The sequence below is a fragment of the Leguminivora glycinivorella genome, chromosome 11 (genome assembly GCF_023078275.1).
Source record: "Leguminivora glycinivorella isolate SPB_JAAS2020 chromosome 11, LegGlyc_1.1, whole genome shotgun sequence".
NCBI classification, from domain to species: domain Eukaryota; kingdom Metazoa; phylum Arthropoda; class Insecta; order Lepidoptera; family Tortricidae; genus Leguminivora; species Leguminivora glycinivorella.
In genome coordinates this window covers 12315115-12341268 of record NC_062981.1, presented here as the reverse complement: position 1 = coordinate 12341268, position 26154 = coordinate 12315115, and the positions used below count along the sequence as shown (strand labels likewise).

The window sequence follows — 26154 nt, the reverse complement described above, 5'->3', positions numbered from 1 at the left end:
ACGGAATCCTAAAAAATATGAAAGTAAAATTGGTCCATTAGCCAATTTCAGTTACTTTAATAACAATTTTGTTGATATCTAATTCATTTGATTATAAACATATCACATGCCCTCAAGTGTCAACTTCAGTCCGTCTATCGTTTAGGCACTAGGTAATATTGTAAGGAAATATTACTGACTGGTATCAAATAATCGTCTTCAGAAACTGGTAAAAGTGGTAAATAAGTAAAGACAATGTAAAAAAAAACACCTTTATTAGAATTTTACAAAAATACAATATAGGTACGTAAGGTAGGCATATTTAACTTGTGATAACTGGTAATACATTCTAGAACATTTCTCGACAAAAAGCGAGGCACAGCCTATTACTTAATCAGTGTATATTGGTGATTACCTACACCTAGCATGGTCCAATATAAATTCTATATTTATAGTTGCGTCTATTTAGGTTCTACCCATCCTCCAAAACCTTTCTCTAGTTCTTCGGCAACAGCTAAACACAACCGGTCGTTGTTGTGATTTGCTACTACCTGTATACCTATTGGAAGGCCTTCGCTGCTCAAACCCAAAGGCACGGTCGTCGCTGGTAAACCGAGGCAGTTGATAATGGCAGTGTAACAGAAGTTCAGAGGTTTGAACAATGGCTCGTTATGGTAGGGCGCTGGCGTCGGGTGCGTAGGGTACAAAAACACACCATCATCACCAAGCATGTCTACAAAACTCTTCTCCAAACTATCACGTAACTTGAGATAGTGGTTGTACCTCGGACTTCCTACAGGGGCACCGGAACGGTCCATCAAAGCGGTGAACAGCGCTATCAAAGTATTTCCCGAACACCCAATGAGATTCTTAAAGATTTCGACAACAATCGCCATCGTACCTTTCTTAGCCATAATCAGACTCTCAAAAGGATCTTCATTTTTCATCGTTGTCATCCAAATGGGCATTGATTTCTGGAGTAGTTTAATCTGCTTCTCTTCTGCTACTATTTTGTGTTTGAGATTTAAAAATTCCACAACTTTCTTCATGGCCGCCTTGATATCTGGATCTACGGAGTCTATCATTGGAGCCTTGTTACTGAATTGATAGTAAACCTTCAGTTTTCCGATATCGACGGGTTTGTCTAGAGCAAGTTTGTTTGCGTTATCGCCGGATATAATCTTCAGGAGGGGTTTGAGATCGACCGCATACCGGGTCATGGGACCGAGACCTGTAAATTACAAAGGGTTCATTAGAAGACCTCCGCGACTTCTTGTGTATTTTAATGTACGGAATCCGTGTCTAGATTTTACAGGATTATCAAAATTTGTGCAAACACTTAAATAAACTTACAGTTAAATAAACTTGCCTAAAGCGTTAAAGTCATGTGCATGTGAAACTGTATTAAGTACATCGTATTAGGTTTATTAACGTAGCTTCAAGGGTCAGGGAATGAATTGGGACATTTATTAGGCCCAAGTGTTATATGATTATTAGGCGACTAGTCCCGAAAGCGTGTAATATGAAATAGGGGCTCCAGATCTCTACAGAAACTAGAGAGAATGCTATAGTTTGTATAAAGTGCTAGTTTGTATATAGATTAATGTGAAATGTGAGTTGATAGAAAATGAAATTGTGATATTGCAGTGAAAGGTTGCCAGCATTGCCAGCCCATTCTTAGCCCGCCACCACACGGAAAAGTCTATATTAAATCTTCGTCTCTGTCATAGATGCTGATACGCAATAATGTGTTATTCCACATGATTTTTGCAATAAAATATCAACTATAATCGTCAAATTTTTGAGTTGACATCTTAATGCAAAATGCATGAGGGATAACACAATTGTATACTCATACATAACACTAAAACGAACAAACTGGGCCACAAGTCCTCTGCGATTCGAAATCGCGAAACGGCACCGGATGTTGGCGCTCGAACTCAACGCTTGCGCTTGTAGAGGTAATGTGATGTTTATGGCTACACGAAAAACCTTCTATTCTTATTTTATTGCTTTTTGTGTTGTGTTAGGTAAAATTCAGTTTGGAATAAAATATACAAATGGAATTTTTATAACTTTGCCTTAGCCTAGAATCTAGATCGATTTGGAAAATTACTGCCATGGGTGAGACTGATAGGTCAATGGGAAATGTATGGTGGAAAGTTTCGCGGACTAGATATGGATGTCTTGGTAGCTCATATGGCATGGCGCTGGTGTACCGATCTTAGAGTCCATGAGTTCTAGTCTCACTCAAGGCAGTAATTTTCCACTATTATTCTGTCTAGTAGCATCGAATGCAGACCGTGTTGCGTGTTAAAAGTATTTTAGTTACGGTTTTCGTAATACATCAATGGCCTTTGTAAATGTTGAAAATGGAATCAACCCTCTACTTGGAAGCAAATCGCTTTTGTTCTTTAGACGAAATCCAGAGTCTGACAAAATAATGATGTAGGTAGGTACTTATGTTCATTGTTCGTTTGAAGTTTATACGGGTTATTGAAATAATGTGAGCGAACTCATGGCAGCATTGAAAAGTGAAACGATAGGTACTTATGTTTAGCATTGATAACGTTTGAGAGAGGATTGTTTTACAACCTGGGTGTATAACGAAGATGTCAATCGTTTGCGCCGTTGCAAACAATACGGTAATCGAAACTTAGCATGGCGTTAGCAAATTATTAACTCTTCTCTGAACCTACGATTGGCTTGTGCACATAATGAATCAGTTCAATAGTGTGGGCACACCTCGGACACTGGCGGTCAAATATATGAAAGAGGCGCGTTCCTAGCACACAGTCTAAGCTCGTGTAGGTGAACGCGTACTATGAGTGACATATGACAGGTCGACTGTTCGCGTTTTTGACAGGCGGTAACTGTGAGGTAACCGAGAGGGGGTGGGCGGCACTTTCAGCGGGGAGCGGGAGTGGCCATACTGTACGATAGTACGCTTTATTATACTGTGGTGTGGGATAACCTTTTTGTTGTTTTTGGTACTTACCAAGGTACGAATTTAGTAGATCAGTCTTAGGCATCGGATACTGTCCAGCATTTGACACGATGTTTCGAGATGGTTTGTGTCCAAATATTCCGTTGAAGAACGCTGGCATACGTATTGAGCCTCCTATGTCGGACCCTGGAAATATAATTAAATAACTGTTTAAAAAGTGGAACATAATGATGAATCGCATACGTGTGTAAACTGTAGAGACCACCAGTATAGTAATAAACCCTAGAAGCAGTAGGTACATTGTAAATAAAATAATAATAAATAAATATTGGGGACACCGTACACAGATCAACTTAGCCCCAAACTAAGCAAAGCTTGTACTATGGGTGCTAAGCGACGAAATACATACTTAAATAGATAAATACATTGAAAACATCCATGGCTCAGGAACAAATATCTGTGCTCACCGGGATTGGAATAACCCAGGACCGCGGCTTAGCAGGCAGGGTCACTACCGACTGAGCCAGACCGGTCGTCATTATGAAAACACTTTCCCGCACTAGTGAGGGAATGAGCACTTCAGCGTTCTTGACGAAAATTCAAAAGGCCAAATTTAGTATAACGAGTGCGAGTTGGTAATCCCTTCGGTCTTGTTTAAATTTATCCCAATTTGCTGTGAATTTCCTACTTTTGTAACTAATTAATGTTAGTAAAGAGATCTATTTGGTTTACATGAGGTTTAAGGAGATTTATTAGGTATCCACCCACTCGTTCGTGTATATCAATTGTATATATATGGTTTATGTATATCTGGAGGAAGTTTCCTCATAACGATATCGCTCTTTCGATTTAAATTGCGCAAACTGAGTTTAGTAGATGTAAAAAATAACTTGAAAAGATTTAACAACACCGGTGTGGCAACGTTCGCATCGTATTGTATATTCGTGATTTTTTGTGATAAGAACGAACATTTATTTAGCTAAACCACTCCACCATAATGTGCCATTAATGTTTTAATAATTTCTATAATAAGGTACATACATAGTACCTATACAACTATACGTTTTGTTAGTCTATCGTGAGAGTTTAGCTAAATAACCTAACCACAAAATTAAAATTTTGAAAAAACCCCTGACCGCGACATAGTGGACCGATTTTCATAAAACATGGCTAAGAACACTCCCGACTAACTCAGCTTTCAAACAAAAGAAACTAAATCGAAATCGGTTTATCCGTTCGGGAGCTACGATGCCACAGACAGACACACACACAGACAAACAAACAGACAGACAGACAGTTCAAACTTATAACACCCCTTCGTTTTTGCGTCGGGGGTTAAAAAAAACATTGTAGATATCTATGTATCTCTAAGATTTTGAAACATCTAGCACCTGCGTGCGTATATATGCGGTTGAAATATATCCTATAAATTTTCGCTTAAAACTTTTTGCATCGACCAGTTCCAAAATGGCCATCCGGGTTTAAATTTGAAATATTACCCACATTTAACTGGAATAAAACAAAGGGGACTCGAAATGGAAACCGCAACACTCAACGAACATGTGAAGTTCGCACCAAAATATATACGATTACCTCCCGTTCCTCGTATTTGATTCAACATGTACAACTGTAAAACAGACCTATTCTGTACGACCGTAAGTTCACCATACAAAATAATGCCAGTAGAATATGCGGGACTGTCAAAGTGATAAGCCGATGTTTCATCGAAAATGGGAACGACCACTTTCATTTGTTTTATAGCTTGAATTGCGAAATGGTTTCACCGGTTCACGTCTTGTGTTATGAAGTGAAATAAATATAAAGGAGAGAATTCGTGAATATTGCACAAAGACTACGAAAGTTCAATAGTGCTAAAAGTCTATTTGACAGCTTTCGTATTTGGTAAGTTTGCACTGGCAACGAAAATGGCCCATTTTTTTCAACCTCACTTTTTTGTAACATGGGTATTTTTTACGCGATTAATACTCAGAATCGCGAGGTCGTTCGATCCTGATAGGAGAAAAAAAATGTCCCAAGATTTCCATACATTTTTTCGAACATTTTGGTAACGGAATGGGGAAAAAACCGTTACCGCCATACAAAATGTATGAAAATATGGTAACGGAATGAAAAAAAATTCCAGGTCCAAAAAAAATGGGACACTTTTTCTCCTATCAGAATTGAAAGCGCTCGCGGTTCTGAGTGGAATCCACAAAAAAAATTCCAGGTCGCGATTCTTTAGTGGAATCCACATAAAAATTTCCAAATCCAAAAAAAGTGGACAACTTTGAAAAAAATGGCCCAAATAACAAAGCAAAGGAGCGCCGAATTATATTATATAAAGTAATTTTTCTAAGAAATTTGTCTAAGAAAATTGTCATTTATAACGAAATAGGGATGTTTTGTTATCGGAAAATATCGCAAAGTTAGATTTTTCTGACCATTCGCTCCAACGACCATATTGCTTATTTTACAGTCTTCAATTGCTAAACAATGTGAAGATATCGTCCCACAAAAGGTCATGTTTTCACCTTTTCGCTTTTTACCGCTTCTCAAAAATCAATCACAAACAGAGAAGAGTTACTACAATATTTACATCAAATGTCTTATAATAGTTATAAGACTAGAATTACTAGAAAGAAACTCAAGTGGAATATGAAAGGCTAGCTCATCCTATATGAATTATGCATGGAACAGGAAGTACACTAACGAGTCGACCACTTGACTTGAGAGGTCTTGTTCACATCGTGGTTACCGAGCGAATTCCCTAGCGGACCAGTAGGTATAAGGGAAAATTTGTTACTCATAACAACTGTATATTAATACAATCCATAATTAAAGACTATTTTATTCTGAGTAGATAAGACAAATTAAATTTAATACATACCAATATCCTGCACTGGAGTACCTAACCAAACAAATTTTAACTACACTCTGAGCTCACAAGGGGTTCACAAAGTTTAGTTTTGGACTATGCGCATTCCAAGGGCACACATCGTAGCTATTTTAAGTTGAGATCATTATAGAAATTATCAACTTATCACCATAACTCTTTGACGATAACTACTATTACCAATGGTAACATCTGGAGTCTATTTGTTTATGCCCTTGCCACCTTAAATGCTAAACCCTTTCTGACTGACAAAAAGGACGCCATGACAGCAGATACCTTTTATAGTGTCTCACGAGTATTATGACGTCCCTCTTGTCAGTTAATAAGGTATAATAATTCTTAGGGATTACTCATACGACGATCTTCCAACGATCCTTGTGGTACATATTATGAATTGTTGGTTCGGTTCTGTCGTTGATGTGGTTGTGACTTAAGCAATGTTTTGATATTGTTCTTACCAATGCCAAACATGCTACCAGCAGCTCCCTGTAGACATCCTTCGCCTCCTGATGATCCGCCAACTATCCTTGTGGTGTTGTAAGGGTTGTTTGTTCTGCCGTGTATGTGGTTGTGAGTTTCCCACCTAAAACATACATGGGTTCAGTGGGTTTATTTAGTTATTAGTACATCTAAAACTATTACGTTTCGTCAACCTTCAATTACGAATTTGAATATGTCGTCTCTAAGTGAAAAGGTTTTAATGTCAGCAGAAACTTGAACCCAAACCGAACATTCGAGTTCAATTTTACAACTCGACGATATAATTGCAGGTTGCACCATATACGTTGTTATCGTCGAACTGTCGATCTACCGAGAATTTCGCATCCTCAGCTGACCTACAATATGCTGTCCAGCGCGATCTTCTCTCATCTTCCCGAAGTGGCCAAGCCAGCGGAGACGAATGTGCTTTGGTCTCACCTATTATATTCAGCTCTACTATGAGTGCTTCAATTTCAGCATTTTTCTCAATCCTCCAACTGCCATAGTCTCTTTTAACATGTCCCGGGTTACTTACCACATGCAAATTTCGGGCACGTTGGTAAGGCCTATGATGATGGCTCCTTTGCTTCGCAGCAGCTTTATGCTCTCGGCATCTTCTTCGGCGATCACGTCTTTTCGGAGCACGACCCCAGCTGTGTGATGCAGGCCTGTGAAAGTATAATATAACAAGTGTTAATTCGATCTCATGAACAATTAGGGCTTAGTTAAAAAAAGTTCTATGCCAACTCTTGGAATTATTTGCCGTGAGCCGGTACCAGGAAAACAGTCAACATTTTAATATTTAGTAAAGGCAACACGACAAGTATTTCTATAGCAACACCTATTTGGCTTCGTGGACTGGAAAGTAGGGAAAAAATACAATCCGATGATACGAAATACTTATAATTAGTTAGAAGAATAATAAGAGGTGAAGACTTGACGATTCTTATGTGACATATAACTAAAACTCCGTGAAAAAAGAGAACATGCGGTTCAATTCTCTACTAGTATTATTTCGAGGGGTACTTCATTTATACTTTGACGACCGGTTTGGCCTAGTGCGTAGTGACCCTGCCTGCTACGCCGCGGTCCCGGGTTCGAATCCCGGTAAGGGCATTTATTTGTGTGATGATGATGAGCACAGATATTTGTTCCTGAGTCATGGATGTTTTCTATGTATATAAATATTTGTATATTATATATATCGTTGTCTGAGTATTATAAATTTTGTTCAGTGGGAACAAAATAATTTCGGTTTCGGTTCTTATTTCGTTCCCTCAAAGAACAGTTCCTTACAGTAACGTTTAAATGAACGAACAGAATTTTAGCGTTCCTAAAACCAATATTATTTCGTTCCGAGCCGCGCGGGAGTAGGTATAGCGACTGTAGCGAGCGCCAGAGCCGAACGTTTTCGCCGACGCACGAGCCGCCTTTCGCTGTCTCTTTTTCACACGAAGTTCATGTATATTTCTGTTTCGGTTAGCCGGCCGGCCGCGGCCGGCAATGAAGGTGAAGGTAGGTTGTTTGTTTTGTTTACTTCATTTACTTGAGTTGCAACTTTCGGCGTATAAACAGCGAACGTGCAGTGATAACACTATACACATGCAGCATACACATGCTTGATATTGAAACTATTAGGATAGGAAGAAACAGCATAGAATATACACCATGTATAAAGGGCGGCAAATTTTAAAATTGTAGGGCTCACCGGCCTTCATAAAACCTGTCTACTTAAAGTTTCACGTTAACGGAATCATTAAAGGATTAAGACGATACAGGAGGCAAGCACGAATTCAGATTTTTAGGTCTTTATCGCCGTCGCGTTGACGGGGGCGGAACCCACAGAGAGGCCCTGTATAGTAAAGTTGTGTGTGCGCGTGGCGCACGCACACAGACGCGTACGCCGGCGGCGCAAGTACTCGCGCTCGAGCCGACCGGCGCCCGCAATCGCTCTCTATAGTCTCTATCTATATTTTTCTAGTTTTGGACTTCTGATTTGCGTATAGTTTTGGACTCCGTGAAGTATACTCGTACTGATTTGAATAGAATGCAAATTTGTCATATTTTAGGTATTCTAAATATTATTCCTTACCTTATACATAATGTAATTATCTTAAAAGGAATCATGATACCGAAATAAAGTTATTCAGTATGTAAAAAACTAAAGCCTTTTCGATGTCAAAAAGAAAGTTTAAAATAATTTTGTGAGAAAGTAAATATTTTCTGAAAGGATTGGGTTATACCTAGGGATTGCAATAATATAAAATCCGGATTTTCGGATTATTTTTAGGGCAAAATCCGAACTCCGGATTAAATCCGGATTTTTTTTAGTAACTAAAGCCTGACAAGTTTTTATTTGACCCTGGAAGAGTGTCGCTACAAATCGTTTTCATATGGCAATAATGTGCCGACGTCATGTATAATCGGGACAGCGAGTAGTGGGTTTCGTTTCGCGTTAATATTTGTAGAAAATTAAAGCATGGTTTTAGAGAATGACAATTTAATAAGCTAGGTTTGAAGACTTGCTACTTCCACACAGCCTAAAATTCATGAAGCTTATGCCTGTATCGAAGTCGTCGATGTTTATTTTCTTCTTACGTGGGACCTTGTTTTGTACTGGTGGCGATGATGAAACGGCCTCCTTATTTCTTTAAATATTTTTCACGGCAGAGCTAAATACAGACACCATAAATAAGAACAAAAAATATATTAAGCTAAATCGAAACCAACTAATCATTGCATGAGAACATTATTAGGGTGCCCGCCCCCTACACGTAAAGTGGGGAGAGATTTTTTTTTCATTTCAACCCTGACGTGTGATATACCTATTGTTGGATAGGTATTAAAAAATGAATAGGGGTTTACTACTAACATTTTTTGATATTGTTAATTTTTTCGGAAATAATCGCTCGGAAATGTATGGGACATTTCAGAGGTAAACTTTTGTATGGGCTTTGTCAGTCCCGGTATCTATCGTCCTTGATATTAGGCAAGTCAATGTGCACCTCTAACGACTCTTACGCAGTGGCCATTGAGGCCAATCAATTAAAGGTGAGGAAACAGTCTCAGCTGTTGCCATTAGATTTGGTGAAAATAACATTGATCGCGTTGGATATGGTAAGTATGGTTAAGAAACTAAAGCCTGACCAGAAATATAAATAACTATTGTCAGGCAGGAGTGCGCTGTTATTCTGATGTATGGAGTGACAGTTCAGTATAGTATGATGACTATGAAGAAAATAGTTTTAATGAAATTCCGCTACATGGCGCATAGTCATATATTTCTGGTCATGCTTTACATGTGTATAAAATAAAACAAAACTTATGAATCTTATGATATAATCTTTCCAGTAATTGCCTATGGGAAAATAACATTGTAGTTACCACTGGTAACAACTTAGTGGTAACTCTGACTAGTGGAATAACCCTTATTTTATAACGATATTTCACTAACGAATGTACCAAAATATGATTGACTTTTACACTGAAGCTATAATTATGATAGAGTACACATAATCTTGATACACATTTAATAATATTTTTCTATTTTATTTTCGAGATCTTCTAAACAAGCCCGTAAATTCTCTTCGGGAACTTGTTCTAACTTTTTTCTTATAACGACTGCAACTATATTACGCTTGCATGAACAAGGGCACATCGCGTCCGGTTCCGGTTCACTATAAATGGATTGCATGGGTTGTGCTCTCTCAAGGACTGCATCTTGGTCCTTAAAAACATTTAAAAACATATCACTATTACAAATTCACACAGATTAAGTAACACACATATTTATACAAATTAGTGCAGATTATATTTTATACAGCTTTCTCACACTATAAGCACTTACATCCAACTCAAGGTCATCAGAATCGCTTGGATATGGGGTAGTTTTTTCTCTATATATATTTTTTTGAAGGCTAGATCTTCATCATCTATGTCAAAGCTTTTATCTGCAATAAAAATATCTTATTTATTTTGCATAATGTACTTATACTTACATTTCTAGAAAATTATTACAATAAGTTACAAGCTTTTGAGAATTGGGCCCTTGGTGTATCTACATGGAATACACAACTGTAGTTGGCGAGTGTATTAGTGTCTACACTGTTTACAGACGACCAAACCGACCAAGGTCCAACAAGTACGGAATTGTAAGAGCGGGAGAGCTACGTCAACCGGGGTGGCTTTAGGAAAATTTGGGGTTACTTTGATGGTATTTGAACGGCTTTAAAATTAACATCATTCATTATTTACTGAAACTGTTCATGTAATTAGTAGATAGATAATAGATCAATAAATATTCTTGTAAATCTACCATAGAAAATCGCGAATTTACTTACAGTATGACTTTAAAACTAAATTTTCAAAGTCACCCCTGCGTTTTAAAGCCACCCCGGTTGACCGTATAAGGCTTTCTCATTTTTTTACAAATAACTGCGTCCCTAATTGACATATGTCGGTACGGTCGCCTGTAAGTACCTACTTTAGGAGTGACACCGAATAGGGCTTGTGTTGTAATCCGGATATATCAGCTGATTTTGAAATTCGGATAATTTGCACGTTAAAATCCGGATAAAACGAATAATTCGAATATTGTGAATGACAGAAATACCATTGCAATTTTTAAGAAGCTCATTTGGAAAACAAATTTTAAAGTAAAATTAACACATTTACGATATTAAAGCGATTTATATCAAAAATTACTCCTTGAGTGGCACTACTACCTTATTTAATAATAGTCATACTAGTTATGAAAAGAAAGCTGCACTTTTGGATGGAAGCAAGTCGCTTTGCATGGTGATAGTAGACATCATAGTAAACGATTTTTTCCGAGGATATCGAAATTTCATCCCTTAAGAAGCCGAGCGTAGCGAGGTGTTTTATGAAAATGAAAAAAATTCTATCTTTTTATTGTATCGTCCGATTTTGACAAAACGTATCTCAAATGAAAGGTATTAATTTGTGTAATTAAAAAAAAAAATACAAAGAAAAAAATTTAAAATAAAAGTAAGAAAAAAATAAAAAAAGTAAATTTCCGTCTCGCACTGAATAACTTCAAAGAATGACAGACAAAATGTACAATGTCGATATACAAGTTTTTTTTTTAATCGAAGACAGATAAATTTTTAGTTGAAAACTGAAGACCGCATCGAAATCAGATCAGCATTTTTTAAGATACAAGTTGCCAAAGTTGGGAAAGATCGCTTTATATGGCCACTTTGAAATTCCTTTGCCAGAAAGTCAGAAATAATATGTTTTTCGGACACAGAAAAATACATAGTAACAGTACACATCAAAATAAAATTAAAAATTCCGAGGATATTATAATTTCATCCCTTAGAACGACGAGCGTAGCGAGGTCGGTTACGAAAACCGAAAAAAAAATCTCATTTTTTTGTACGTCGTCCGATTTTGACAAAACATGTTTCATTTGACGACCGGTCTGGCTCAGTTGGTAGTGACCCTGCCTGCTATGCCGCGGTCCTGGGTTCGAATCCCGGTAAGGGCACTTATTTGTGTGATGAGCACAGATATTTGTTCCTGAGTCATGGATGTTTTCTATGTATATAAGTATGTATTTATCTATTTAAGTATGTATATCGTCGCTTAGCACCCATAGTACAAGCTTTGCTTAGTTTGGGGCTAAGTTGATCTGTGTAAGGTGTCCCCAATATTTATTATTATTATTATTATTATTTGAAAGGTATTACTTTATGTAACTTAAAAAAAATATTGAAAAAAATTGGAAAAAAAATGTAAGATTTAAAAAAAAAAAACCTTAATTTTCGTATCACACTGAATAACCGCAAAAAACGGTAGACACGGTGTATAATTTCGATATATGATTTTTTTAAATTAAAGACAAATAAATGTATGATTATAAACTAAAAACCGAATCGAAATCGAATCAGTAGTTTTTAAGATGCAATTTGTCAAAGTTGGCTTAGTTTGTTTATATGGTCGCTTATAAATTCCTTAGCCAGAAAGTCAGAAACATTATATTTTTCTCACAGTTAAAAGTATGCATAGGTAATAGACATCATAATAAACAATTTTTTACGAGGATATAAAAAAATCATCCCTTGGAAAGCCGAGCGTAGCGATGTCTGTTACGAAAAACAAAAAAAACCGGCCAAGTGCGAGTCGGGCTCGCGCACAAAGGGTTCCGTAGCAGCAAATATAATAAACCAATAACTTAACCAAAATTACAGTTAAATCAACCTATCTCAAAAACTATAAGAGATACTTTGATCAAACCAAAAATCGTTGAAAGAGTTAATTAGCATGCATCACCTCTATTTTTTTTAGAATTTTATACCCCGTAGTTATAAAAATAGAGGGGGGGGGACATACTTTTTACGACTTTGAGAGCTGATATCTCAAAAACCGTTCACTTTAAGAAAAATGTTTTTTAGAAAACTTTATATCATTTTAAAAGACCTTTCCATTGATACCCCACACGGGTATGTACATCGAAAAAAAAATTTTCATCCCTCAGTTACATGTATGGGGGGCCCCACCCCCAATTCTTTTTTTTACTATTTAGTGTCATAATTTTGTAGCGGTTCATACAACACATATTCCCATCAAATTTCATCACTGTAGTACTTATAGTTTCCGAGTAAATCGGCTGTGACAGACGGACAGACGGACAGACGGACAGACGGACATGACGAAACTATAAGGGTTCCGTTTTTGCCATTTTGGCTACGGAACCCTAAAAAGGCAGTTTTTTTTATTGGATCGTCTTTGTAAGGGTTTCTAAGGAATGAAATTATTATATCCTTGTAAAAAAATGTTTATAATGATGTCTATTACCTATGCATACTTTTAACTGTAAGAAAAATATAATGTTTCTGACTTTCTGGCTAAGGAATTTATATTATAACTATTATAAGCGACCATATAAACAAACTAAGCCAACTTTGACAACTTGCATCTTAAAAACTACTGATTCGATTTCGATTCGGTTTTTAGTTTATAATCATGCATTTATTTGTCTTTAATTTAAAAAAATCATATATCGAAATTATACACCGTATCTACCGTTTTTTGCGGTTATTCAGTGTGATACGAAAATTAAGGTTTTTTTTTTAAATCTTACATTTTTTTCCAATTTTTTCAATATTTTTTTTAAGTTACATAAAGTAATACCTTTCAAATGAAACATGTTTTGTCAAAATCGGACGACGTACAAAAAAATGAGATTTTTTTTTCGGTTTTCGTAACCGACCTCGCTACGCTCGTCGTTCTAAGGGATGAAATTATAATATCCTCGGAATTTTTAATTTTAGTTTGATGTGTACTGTTACTATGTATTTTTCTGTGTCAGAAAAACATGTTATTTCTGACTTTCTGGCAAAGGAATTTCAAAGTGGCCATATAAAGCGATCTTTCCCAACTTTGGCAACTTGTATCTTAAAAAACCGGCCAAGTGCGAGTCGGGCTCGCGCACAAAGGGTTCCGTAGCAGCAAACCAAAATTACAGTTAAATCAACCTATCTCAAAAACTATAAGAGATACTTTGATCAAACCAAAAATCGTTGAAAGAGTTAATTAGCATGCATCACCTCTATTTTTTTTAGAATTTTATACCCCGTAGTTATAAAAATAGAGGGGGGGGGACATACTTTTTACGACTTTGAGAGCTGATATCTCAAAAACCGTTCACTTTAAGAAAAATGTTTTTTAGAAAACTTTATATCATTTTAAAAGACCTTTCCATTGATACCCCACACGGGTATGTACATCGAAAAAAAAATTTTCATCCCTCAGTTACATGTATGGGGGGCCCCACCCCCAATTCTTTTTTTTACTATTTAGTGTCATAATTTTGTAGCGGTTCATACAACACATATTCCCATCAAATTTCATCACTGTAGTACTTATAGTTTCCGAGTAAATCGGCTGTGACAGACGGACAGACGGACAGACGGACAGACGGACAGACGGACATGACGAAACTATAAGGGTTCCGTTTTTGCCATTTTGGCTACGGAACCCTAAAAATGCTGATCTGATTTCGATGCGGTCTTCAGTTTTCAACTAAAAATTTATCTGTCTTCGATTAAAAAAAACTTGTATATCGACATTGTACATTTTGTCTGTCATTCTTTGAAGTTATTCAGTGCGAGACGGAAATTTACTTTTTTTATTTTTTTCTTACTTTTCTTTTAAATTTTTTTTCTTTGTATTTTTTTTTAAATTACACAAATTAATACCTTTCATTTGAGATACGTTTTGTCAAAATCGGACGATACGATAAAAAGATAGATTTTTTTTTCATTTTCATAAAACACCTCGCTACGCTCGGCTTCCTAAGAGATGAAATTTCGATATCCTCGGAAAAAATCGTTTACTATAATGTCTACTATCACCATGCAAAGCGGCTTGCTTCCATCCAAAAGTGCAGCTTTTGGCCAAAAATTCTCCATAACAAGTATTACTATAAGTAAATAAATAATAAACAAAAATATTGGGGGACATCTTACATAGATCAACCTAGCCCCAAACTAAGCAAAGCTTGTACTATGGGTGCTAGGCGACGATACGAATACATACTTATATAGATAAATACATACTTATATACACAGAAAACATCCAAGACTCAGGAACAAATATCTATGCTCATCACACAAATAAATGCCCTTACCGGGATTCGAATCCGCCGGGACCGCGGCTTAGCAGGCAGGGTTTTTTTCATGAATATTTGTGGATAATCTCATGTAAGTATATCAATTTAACTCAATCAATCAAGTGACACTGAGTACCGTATCAAACGCTGCACTTTCATTATTGTTAGCATCCGAATACATTATAAATAAATAAATAAATTGCAAACAGAACTAAAACTGTTCAAATTTTCTGACAAAAAGAAGTCTTCTATGTATCCCGCGGCGGAAGACCTGTTTAGTATTGAACTGCAGAACAAGATGAAGTAGTTAAGCAGATACGCTTTTACATTTTATCCTTTCAAAATAGGTTGCAAGTGTTGCAACACCAAAACTTTTTCGCTGTATACGTAACGTAAGGCCCTCTGGCTAAGAACGTCTACCCGAGAGTCCCAAGTGTAACTGGAATGGAGTCACGAAGTCATCAAAGATAAGAGGTGAAAATTATTAGAGAGAAAGATCATTCAGCCTTGTTATTTAACAAAGCTAAATGGTGTTTGTAATATGTCATAGTTCTTTTTGCATTTGAATAAATCGGCAATGAAAACCTCGTAAATGCAATCTGATATTTAAACAAGGAGTAGGTAGGTAATACCTTTTTTAGGTAATATTCGATCTAAACGATCACAACATGACGTTTTGCCTCATATGGCAATCAGATTATGTCTCTAGCATTAAAATTCATTAATATCAAATATTAGTCAAAATTACATAAAAATAAAATCATATATCTTATGGGCAACTGAAGTCATTTCATAAAAACCGGCCAAGAGCGTGTCGGGCCACGCTCAGTGTAGGGTTCCGTAGTTTTCCGTATTTTTCTCAAAAACTACTGAACCTATCAAGTTCAAAACAATTTTCCTAGAAAGTCTTTATAAAGTTCTACTTTTGTGATTTTTTTCATATTTTTTAAATATATGGTTCAAAAGTTAGAGGGGGGGGGGGGGGGGGACGCACTTTTTTTTCCTTTAAGAGCGATTATTTCCGAAAATATTAATATTATCAAAAAACGATCTAAGTAAACCCTTATTCATTTTTAAATACCTATCCAACGATGTATCACACGTTGGGGTTGGAATGAAAAAAAAAATCTGCCCCCACTTTACATGTAGGGGTGGTACCCTAATAAAACATTTTTTTCCATTTTTAGGGTTCCGTACCTCAAAAGGAAAAAACGGAACCCTTATAGGATCACTTTGTTGTCCGTCTGTCCGTCCGTCCGTCTGTCAAGACCCTTTTTCTCAGGAACGCGTGGAGGTATGAAGCTGAAATTTATATCAATTACTCAGGTCTACTGTCCCTTGAAGCTGTGAAAAAATCAAATTTCTAAGCCAACGCAATCAAAAGATAGAGCCGTTTATGCCGCAAATTTTCGACACTTGCAAGGGAATCAAAACGGTGCTTCCCGTGAACTCAGAATCTTGAAATTTGGTACGAAGCAACGTCTTATAGCATAGATAAAGGAAAAATTACGAAAACCATAAATTTTTAGTTACATCACATAATATATTTTTTTTTAATAATTTTAACCTTACTACCCATTTCCTCATAAACGCGTAGAGGTATTAAATTGAAATTCATACCAAATACTCAGGTCTATAATACCTTTAAGCTGTAACAAAATCAAACTTCTATGTCAACGCAATCAAAAGAAACAGCAATTTAGTAGTAGTAGTAGTAGTAGTAATCACTTTATTGTGTACAACAGATTCATATACAGTTTACAGGAACAGAGGTACAAAGGCGAACTTATCCCTATAAGGGATCTCTTCCAGCTAACCTTAGATTAGATGAGAGGAACATTAAAGTAGGCAAGATAGACAAACTTACAGAAGTACAATAAAGGTCAGAAATAAACCAAAATAATGTCCACAAGTAAATAAACTACATAAATACTAAATAATATTATGAAATAAACTACATATACGAATACACAAATAAAATACGATATATAAATATATATATACATAAATATGAATATCGCAAGAAATATGTACTTCTCAAATAGGAGTAGGTTCAGAAGGAATACACATAACCAGATCACGCTTGGTTGGAAAGCCAAAGCTTCTTCAAATTAGTCTTGAGTGATGCCACAGACTGAGACTGTTTGAGAGACCGGGGCAGTTCATTCCACAATTTCACCGCGCGCACCGTGAAAGACTTTGCATACGTACGTGTATTATTATTATTATTATTTAAGCTGCATATTTTGAAACTCGCAAGTACTCGCAAGGGAATCAAAACCTAAAGGGTACTTCCAGTCGACCTAGAATCTTGAAATTTGGCATGAAGCAACGTTTTATAGCACACATAAAGGAAAAATTCCGAAAACCTTAAATTTTTAGTTACATTACAAAATATATATTATGACTCGATTGTCGTAATGAACGAACTTTGTAAACCTTGCAGGTTTGTACGGAACCCTCGGTGCGCGAGTCCGACTCGCACTTGGCCGGTTTTTATTTTTGCACTTTGTTGGCGTGATTGATATACATATTGCTACCAAATTTCAGCTTTCTAGTGCTTACGGTTACTGAGATTATCCGCGGACGGACGGACGGACGGACGGACGGACGGACGGACGGACGGACGGACGGACGGACGGACAGACAGACATGGCGAAGCTTATAGCTTAGCCTAGTTGACTACGGAACCCTAAAAAAGGCAAGAATGAAATAACTAAGTAACCTAACCTAACATTAAGGTTACGAACAACAGCTCAAGCCTGATTATAAAATAACAATTTCCTACGACGTGTTTTTCGTATCGTAATACATAATTATGTTACTAATTATGAGATTTATTAAATAAAATAAAAAATATTCGAAATATCCATTTTATCCGAATATCCGGATTTTCAAATATCGAGTCGAATCATCCGGATTTCGAATTGGACGGATAATTGCAAGCCCTAACACCGAACCACCGGGCAGAGTTTCAGTATTTAGGTTTATGAAGGTTTAGTATAGGTAAGTACTTACTCAGTGGCTCATTCTGTGCATCGATCAAGTCATAAATATCATCATTAGTGCCCCTTTCACTTGCAGCAGTATAAGAACATTGGATGAATTGGGATTCTTCGAGTTCTGGGACACGGGAGTGTTGAATACTAAAAACAATTTATTTTTGTGACTAATTGCACATTTCACATCTATCATTGTGACGTTTTTAGACTAAGGGCCCGTTGCATCAACCACATTTGACACACACATCATCGTCACGCAGCAGACGCCTATGGAACTGTCCATACAATAAAATTTAACGAATGCTTTAACGGTGACACACACACACACACACACACACACACACACACACACACACACACACACACACACACACACACACACACACACACACACACACACACACACACACACACACACACACACACACACACACACACACACACACACACACACACACACACACACACACACACACACACACACACACACACACACACACACACACACACACACACACACACACACACACACACACACACACACACACACACACACACACACACACACACACACACACACACACACACACACACACACACACACACACACACACACACACACACACACACACACACACACACACACACACACACACACACACACACACACACACACACACACACACACACACACACACACACACACACACACACACACACACACACACACACACACACACACACACACACACACACACACACACACACACACACACACACACACACACACACACACACACACACACACACACACACACACACACACACACACACACACACACACACACACACACACACACACACACACACACACACACACACACACACACACACACACACACACACACACACACACACACACACACACACACACACACACACACACACACACACACACACACACACACACACACACACACACACACACACACACACACACACACACACACACACACACACACACACACACACACACACACACACACACACACACACACACACACACACACACACACACACACACACACACACACACACACACACACACACACACACACACACACACACACACACACACACACACACACACACACACACACACACACACACACACACACACACACACACACACACACACACACACACACACACACACACACACACACACACACACACACACACACACACACACACACACACACACACACACACACACACACACACACACACACACACACACACACACACACACACACACACACACACACACACACACACACACACACACACACACACACACACACACACACACACACACACACACACACACACACACACACACACACACACACACACACACACACACACACACACACACACACACACACACACACACACACACACACACACACACACACACACACACACACACACACACACACACACACACACACACACACACACACACACACACACACACACACACACACACACACACACACACACACACACACACACACACACACACACACACACACACACACACACACACACACACACACACACACACACACACACACACACACACACACACACACACACACACACACACACACACACACACACACACACACACACACACACACACACACACACACACACACACACACACACACACACACACACACACACACACACACACACACACACACACACACACACACACACACACACACACACCTGAGATGACCGTACCAAGGTCAAATAAGGACGCTCGCTCTTGCTAATAGCGGCGTCCCGTCCTTATTTGACCTAGGACTGTACGATTGCCTGTAAATAAATACTTAAGCGTCGTGACATTACTTAAATTTTAAAATCGGTTAAAAGAAAAAACTTACTTCATTGTGGTTGTGGTGCAGAATGTTTTCGACGTATTTGTTTCGTTCGACGCCACGTTTACTCACCGCTAGTCTCAAATCAAACTAAAGTTACTAAAGTGATGGCCGTGGCCGACACCGCTTGCACTGTTCGTTCAAATTCTTGGAAATAGAAAAACCGAAATAATTTCGTTCCTGCGAACGTCTGAGTACCTGCAACACAAGCCTTCTTGGGCTTACAGTAGGACTCAGTCGATCTGTGTAAGAGTGTCCTATAATATTTATTTTTTTATAAATTTAACGTAGAAGATGATACAAACCGAACAAGCCGCTGACATGAATGAGATAGCATAACATCCATATACGTAATGTAAACTCAAAGCCTCAGCAATACCATAGAAATCACCTATTAATATATATATACTTGTTCGTCCAATTAACATATGACGACCATTACGTAGGCAACACTATATCATTAATTCAAGGACGTAAAAAAGGTGTGCCTTATTAGTGTTGTCGGCTTGTCCATCATCCAAAATAATGGCGTAGGAAAATATTAATATTTCTAACGTCACTGCTGTGTCACTTTCGGACGAGAATTAACACGAGTATGATAATTTTACATGCACCATTGTAGTAAACTTAACATCTATGATATGATTATCATCATCTATGATTGCAGGGATTTTGTTACAGTTGCAAATCTCATTCGTTCCAAAATAAAATATAGTAATAATGAACAGTAAGTAACATTACGTACACCGTACTCGTTTCAATCCAAGTATACAATTACTACATACTCTACATATCATTACGCCATCACACACGTAATTCAAACAACAGTTAAAACTGCAATCGTTACCTTTAACAGCGATGCAGTCTTTCGTAGTGAAAGGTACGCCCAAGAGAGGCTTCTCGTTTTCCAACTGGGCTGCCGTCATGCTCCCACTGCTTATGAGTTCATCAGCCTCTTTTGCCTCCCTCTTCGCGAGCTCGAACCGGTCTTCCACAAAACAGTTGAGGGCCGAGTTGACATCCTTGATACGCCTAATGCAAGCCTCGAGAACTTCTACACTCGTGATCTGAAACGCAGACATGAAATGGAATGTAAGTGTGAATCATAGAGCTATAAAAATGGTGATGAAATTTTAACTGCCGTGCAATGTTTTGATATGACATATTTTATGCACATACTGGTTTGATTATGGATCTTAGCAATATTTTACAGATATTGTTCCTTACTCAAAAGATACAGCCTCTTTATAGTCTTTATGCCGTTTTGTTTCGATTATTACACATTCCTGTGTAAATAAAACAAAAATTACGACTACGACCATTTCTAACTATACAATTATTATAATATTATTTGTATGTCACAATTCAAATTCTAAAAACAAATGTCCTATTAAATATGTTCTTCGTTAATAGTACATTAAAGAACACAATATGCTTAGGCGGGGCGGTGCCTATTTTCATTAGTAAATGGAAACCATGTTGAAAGGCTAGGGCACAAAGTGGGTTATTACTTATTATGTAGGTACTCCAATAACGACGTCATACATCATTTATTTATCCATACTTGGCCTATTTCGATCGATTCTCGATGACGAATTCTACTAATATATACTCGTTAATGTAAATCCATCTTGATTTTTATTATAAAATGTGTACTCACAGTGCATTGACTGCCATCTCAGTTTTAGCCAACTGTTTTTAACTTGATATTTGTTGAAATGAATGAATAAATAATTACCTAAATTTAGTCGTTGTAGAATTTATTTATTGTATGATAAACTGATCGGGATTGGCCTTAGATTTGATGGAAAGTCAGTACAAGGTCTAAGATAGAGCTCAGTAATTCATTAAAAGCCTATTCACTATAGCTATAACGGATAATACTATGTAATTAAGAAAGAATTTGTACGAGTTACCGTAAGAAAAATCTGTTCCAAAATGTTAAAAGATAAATATTATTATTATTCCGATCAGCCGAGCCGTTGCCGTTACGTAAACAATCGATTGATTTAGTTTGTTTCCCGGAGTAATTTACAATTTAAATTAAGGAAAGAAAAACAAAAAATCCAACCGAAAAATTCAGCCTTTCAGCCCCAGGAAGGGTGCATTTTCACACGGTTTTTTAAATAGGCTATATTAGGATCAGGTTGTGAAGTGGAATTTGGAATAGGAAATCGTGGTGGTATCGTCACTTTTTAAAAAAAATTACGCCAACTGATGCGATTTTACTGTATTATATGGCTTGATTTCATATTAATTATTATTACAAATAACTCAAATAAGTGCCAGGGTCCATTCTATCGCACAGAAAACGATTGACAGTTTAGTTTTTAGCATCGCGGATAGCGTCGTACGTCCTAATTAGATAACTATGTCCGTACGGCTCATACGTGGCTCATACGAACAAACTATACCTGCATATTTTCCTGTTTGGAACGTTGGGATGACCGTACGTAAGGTAACCTGTATATAATCACATAAATACAATACAAATACATACATGCGTTCAAAGTCGCAGGCATCGACTAGTTCCTGTTATTACATATTAAAAAACACCGAGAAGCAACAAAAACATATTGGTTTGTGAGTTTTGTGACAGTTTGCCTCTTTCAAGTCGCTCAACCGTGCGTCACACATGTTGTCATGTCTACAAAAACAACGTGAAAACAACACAGCGAGACAAGTTGACAATTGAGGAACTAGTTTATTGACAGCTCACTCAGTTACCTTACGTTAAAACAGAATAAATAATATGTAGTATTACCGAGAAAATAAGCTTCCTATAAAACAGAAGTTACCTCTAGACAGCAATTCAGCAGGGTTAGCACATTATTGCCGCGACAGTATGTCGCCGCGAGATAGACTACCCGTCCATAATACAGTTACCATGTCATTAATACAGTTAGAAGAAGACGTGTCATCTATCTCGCGGCGACATACTCTCGCGACAATCATGTGCTAGGCCTACAGGGACGAATGGTGTTGACTGTTGACCCTTTTTAGGGTTCCGTAGTCAACTAGGAACCCTTATAGTTTCGCCATGTCTGTCTGTCCGTCCGTCCGTCCGTCCGTCCGCGGATAATCTCAGTAACCGTTAGCACTAGAAAGCTGAAATTTGGTACCAATATGTATATCAATCACGCCAACAAAGTGCAAAAATAAAAAATGGAAAAAATTGTTTTATTAGGGTACCCCCCTACATGTAAAGTGGGGGGAATATGTGTTGTATGAACCGCTACAAAATTATGACTATTTTTTTTTTGAAAATTTTTTTTTCGATGTACATACATTCCAATCCCAACGTGTGATATATTTTTGGATAGGTATTTAAAAATGAATAAGGGTTTACTAAGATCGTTTTTTGATAATATTTTGGTTAAGTATTATTTTCGGAAATAATCGCTCCTGAAGGAAAAAAAAGTGCGTCCCCCCCTAACTTTTGAACCATACGTTTAAAAAATATGAAAAAAATCTCAAAAGTAGAACTTCATAAAGACTTTCTAGGAAAATTGTTTTGAACTTGATAGGTTCAGTAGTTTTTGAGAAAAATACGGAAAACTACGGAACCCTACACTGAGCGTGGCCCGACACGCTCTTGGCCGGTTTTTAGAATAATCCAAATACAAGTTTGTACCTATATAATTATCATCAAGTTGTACCAACCCGAACTCTAGAGGTTGAAGGTATAAGTCGAAATTATTTTTTATTGAAAGAAGAACGTTGCGGAAATTGTACATAATTCGAATTTCAAAAGCCGTTTTGCTCGTCTATCTGGTTTGACCGGTGACCCCTCGAATTGTTCCTAGCATGCTGAACCGAGCAATTCCCAGTTCGTCCGAAGCGACCAGTGTTCAACTATTACATTGTCGTCGAATTATGTATTAATAAGTATTAATAGGCATTTATGTTTAATCTTAACATGATGATAATAATAGAGGTGTTAATCATCGAAACCATTTGCATACGAATTATTAATGTGTAGCACATAATGGGAACGTTTTTAATCAAGTTAAATGGAGGATGTTATGCAATATAACATGACGATCGGCATTGTCAACAAAGCTGGACATGAAAAATTTAAAACACGACACTGTTCCCCAAACACAAATCGTCCCATAATAATTTGATTGTTGTAACTTTAATTAACGCGTATGTTATTTTTAAACAAATTATCAATTGGATTTTGTACACCGACTCCCGTTTGTTTGCGATAAACTGCGAAACTAAAAAGATAGTACGAATACTGAGTCAGTATTATTACCGACTGATACAAGGTATTCGATATTAACGTTGTTTTGCCGTGTTGATTTATTTTCGGAAGTGGTAAGCGTAAGCGTAAACATAAAGTCTATTTACATACACAGAGAAAATGTAGGGGTAAGTAACGATTTTCATTGAGTTCTAAGAAGGTAGGTATGGTATGCCTTAGTCATTACATCGCGTGCCAATGGTAGTTAGTTGCATTTTTGACTTCACGGCGTCTTAATTATTTATCAAGCTGAATTAGTAGCGGCTTTGACATGGTTCCATGTTTCTTTTGACTACAGCAAGGCCATATCCATTTTACGTGACCACAGAACACCCCACTAGAAGCCTAATGCAAGCGATATTGTTCGAGACGCAAATCACCAATCCTTGCGGGGTGAGGCGGGCGCGCACGGTGCTCCATTGGTCGTTTCAAATAATGGCGCGCCTTTACGATTAGCAGTAGGGATGGGAATGGGACATGTCTATTATGGACAATGGTACCGGTACCAGTACTGTGGTGAATTTGTTTTGCAACAAATTATAATATTATAATTAAATTATAATAAGGCCTAGTTACCCTTCGGGTTGGAAGGTCAGATGGCAGTTGCTTTCATAAAACTAGTGCCTACGCCAAATCTTGGGATTAGTTTCCAAAGCGGACCCCAGGCTCCCATGAGCCGTGGCGAATGCCGATGCCGGGATAACGCAAGGAGGATGATGATTGTGATAGACCTCAATAAAAATCATTCTAGTAACTAATAACTAAACTGTGCATTTTTACTTACGTTTACTAAGTTAAATTACCAACTAAATATTCTAAACTAATCAATCAACTAAATAACACTACAGACTCTACAGATTCTAGATAATTATTCACAATTACAAATCTGCTTTCTTTTATATTTCATAAAATGGTAGCACATGGTACGAACGGCAGTACGAAGTTCCCGCAACAGACATAAACTAACATGGACCCATCCCTAGTCGTTTACGTGAAAGGGATAGCGTATCGCATTGTTAACTAGGCAAAAAGGGATGGACGCGCCTCGGCGCCGCTCAGTACAACCATATTGACCAGTATAAATGAACTCCGCGGATAATAAACAATATTCAACAAAATAATTAATTTGACTTAACTGTGGAATGTTATTCCATCTTTTTTATATGTAGAAGTGTTAGAAGACTTGCCACACCACTTTATGCTGCAAGAGACCATTGTTTGCAACCAAATTTGATTATTTAAGATTTTTTCCCGAGCGGACACGAACACTGTTAGCGGGTCGTATACTTGGGCGCTACTGATCGGTGTCGCACGCGTTCAAACTTTTATAAACCTGATTTGTCGTATGCTTGGTGACCGCGAGTCGCCCTGTAAGGGCCGTCTTGTTGTATTGGTCTGTGTACGTGACTAAGTAAAGGTATGATTCAATGAGTATATAATTTATGTAGGTTAGGAATAAATAAACGTAAACCTCTAGTCATAACACACAACACAACATTCATTACAATAAACATTGCTTTTGTAACACGTCTATTTTACTCGTACAGCTGCAAGCAATCTAATCTTTGGGTACGATAACAAACTTCCATAAAGGTTTCAATAATTTTTCAATTATATGTATTATTCACACCGATAAAAAAGCCGATTATTTATACTATCCCTGACAACGGCACATTAATCATGATTACTACATACTTTCTCACAATGTCCATTTAGAAATAAATAAGCAGATATAAGTGTTATTATGAGAAGGTTCAAAGGTAAGTCTATTATAATAAGTTTTTAACTAGAAAAGAATAACAAACCTCTTTATTCCTAATCCTTCTCGCGACTTCGATCGCCGGTTGCTTCAGGATATCATCGGTTATCGGCGGCAGCTTCTCCCCTTTCTTCCCATAGTAAAGAGTGCAGAATACCCTCGCCATACTCGCCAGGAAGTACCTCACTACGTGGAAAACTTTTAGCTTCAAGCTGAGCGGTTTAATTTCTGTCGTATCCATGGTTATTTGAAACACAC

General features: G+C 37.4%; 2 protein-coding genes across 4 annotated transcripts in view; one reads left to right on the top strand and one right to left on the bottom strand.

Annotated features, from left to right (window-relative positions):
* The window catches only part of LOC125230840 (cytochrome b5 reductase 4), a 188721-nt gene that overhangs the window by 16822 nt on the left and 145745 nt on the right, over window positions 1–26154 (top strand). Inside the window, exon 1 of one of the 2 annotated variants that reach the window (XM_048136078.1) lies at window positions 25847–25897. The exons of the other annotated variant lie outside the window; for it this stretch is intronic. The gene's annotated coding sequence lies outside the window, so the exon portion shown is untranslated. Of the gene's footprint in view, window positions 1–25846; window positions 25898–26154 lie in introns of those variants that run through there. 2 annotated transcript variants of the gene reach the window in all.
* On the bottom strand, window positions 238–26154 carry LOC125230841 (fatty-acid amide hydrolase 2-B-like). Of its 2 annotated transcripts, XM_048136079.1 has the most exons (7): window positions 25943–26154; window positions 20736–20955; window positions 6835–6967; window positions 6278–6402; window positions 5814–5834; window positions 2978–3112; window positions 238–1210 (listed from the first exon to the last, which is right to left on the bottom strand). In XM_048136079.1, exons 1-7 carry the CDS (start codon window positions 26135–26137, stop codon window positions 441–443), a joined length of 1599 nt encoding a protein of 532 aa, XP_047992036.1. In that variant the 5' UTR covers window positions 26138–26154; the 3' UTR covers window positions 238–440. The 2 variants fall into 2 exon arrangements, with proteins under 2 accessions (XP_047992036.1, XP_047992037.1); XM_048136080.1 differs by lacking the exon at window positions 5814–5834.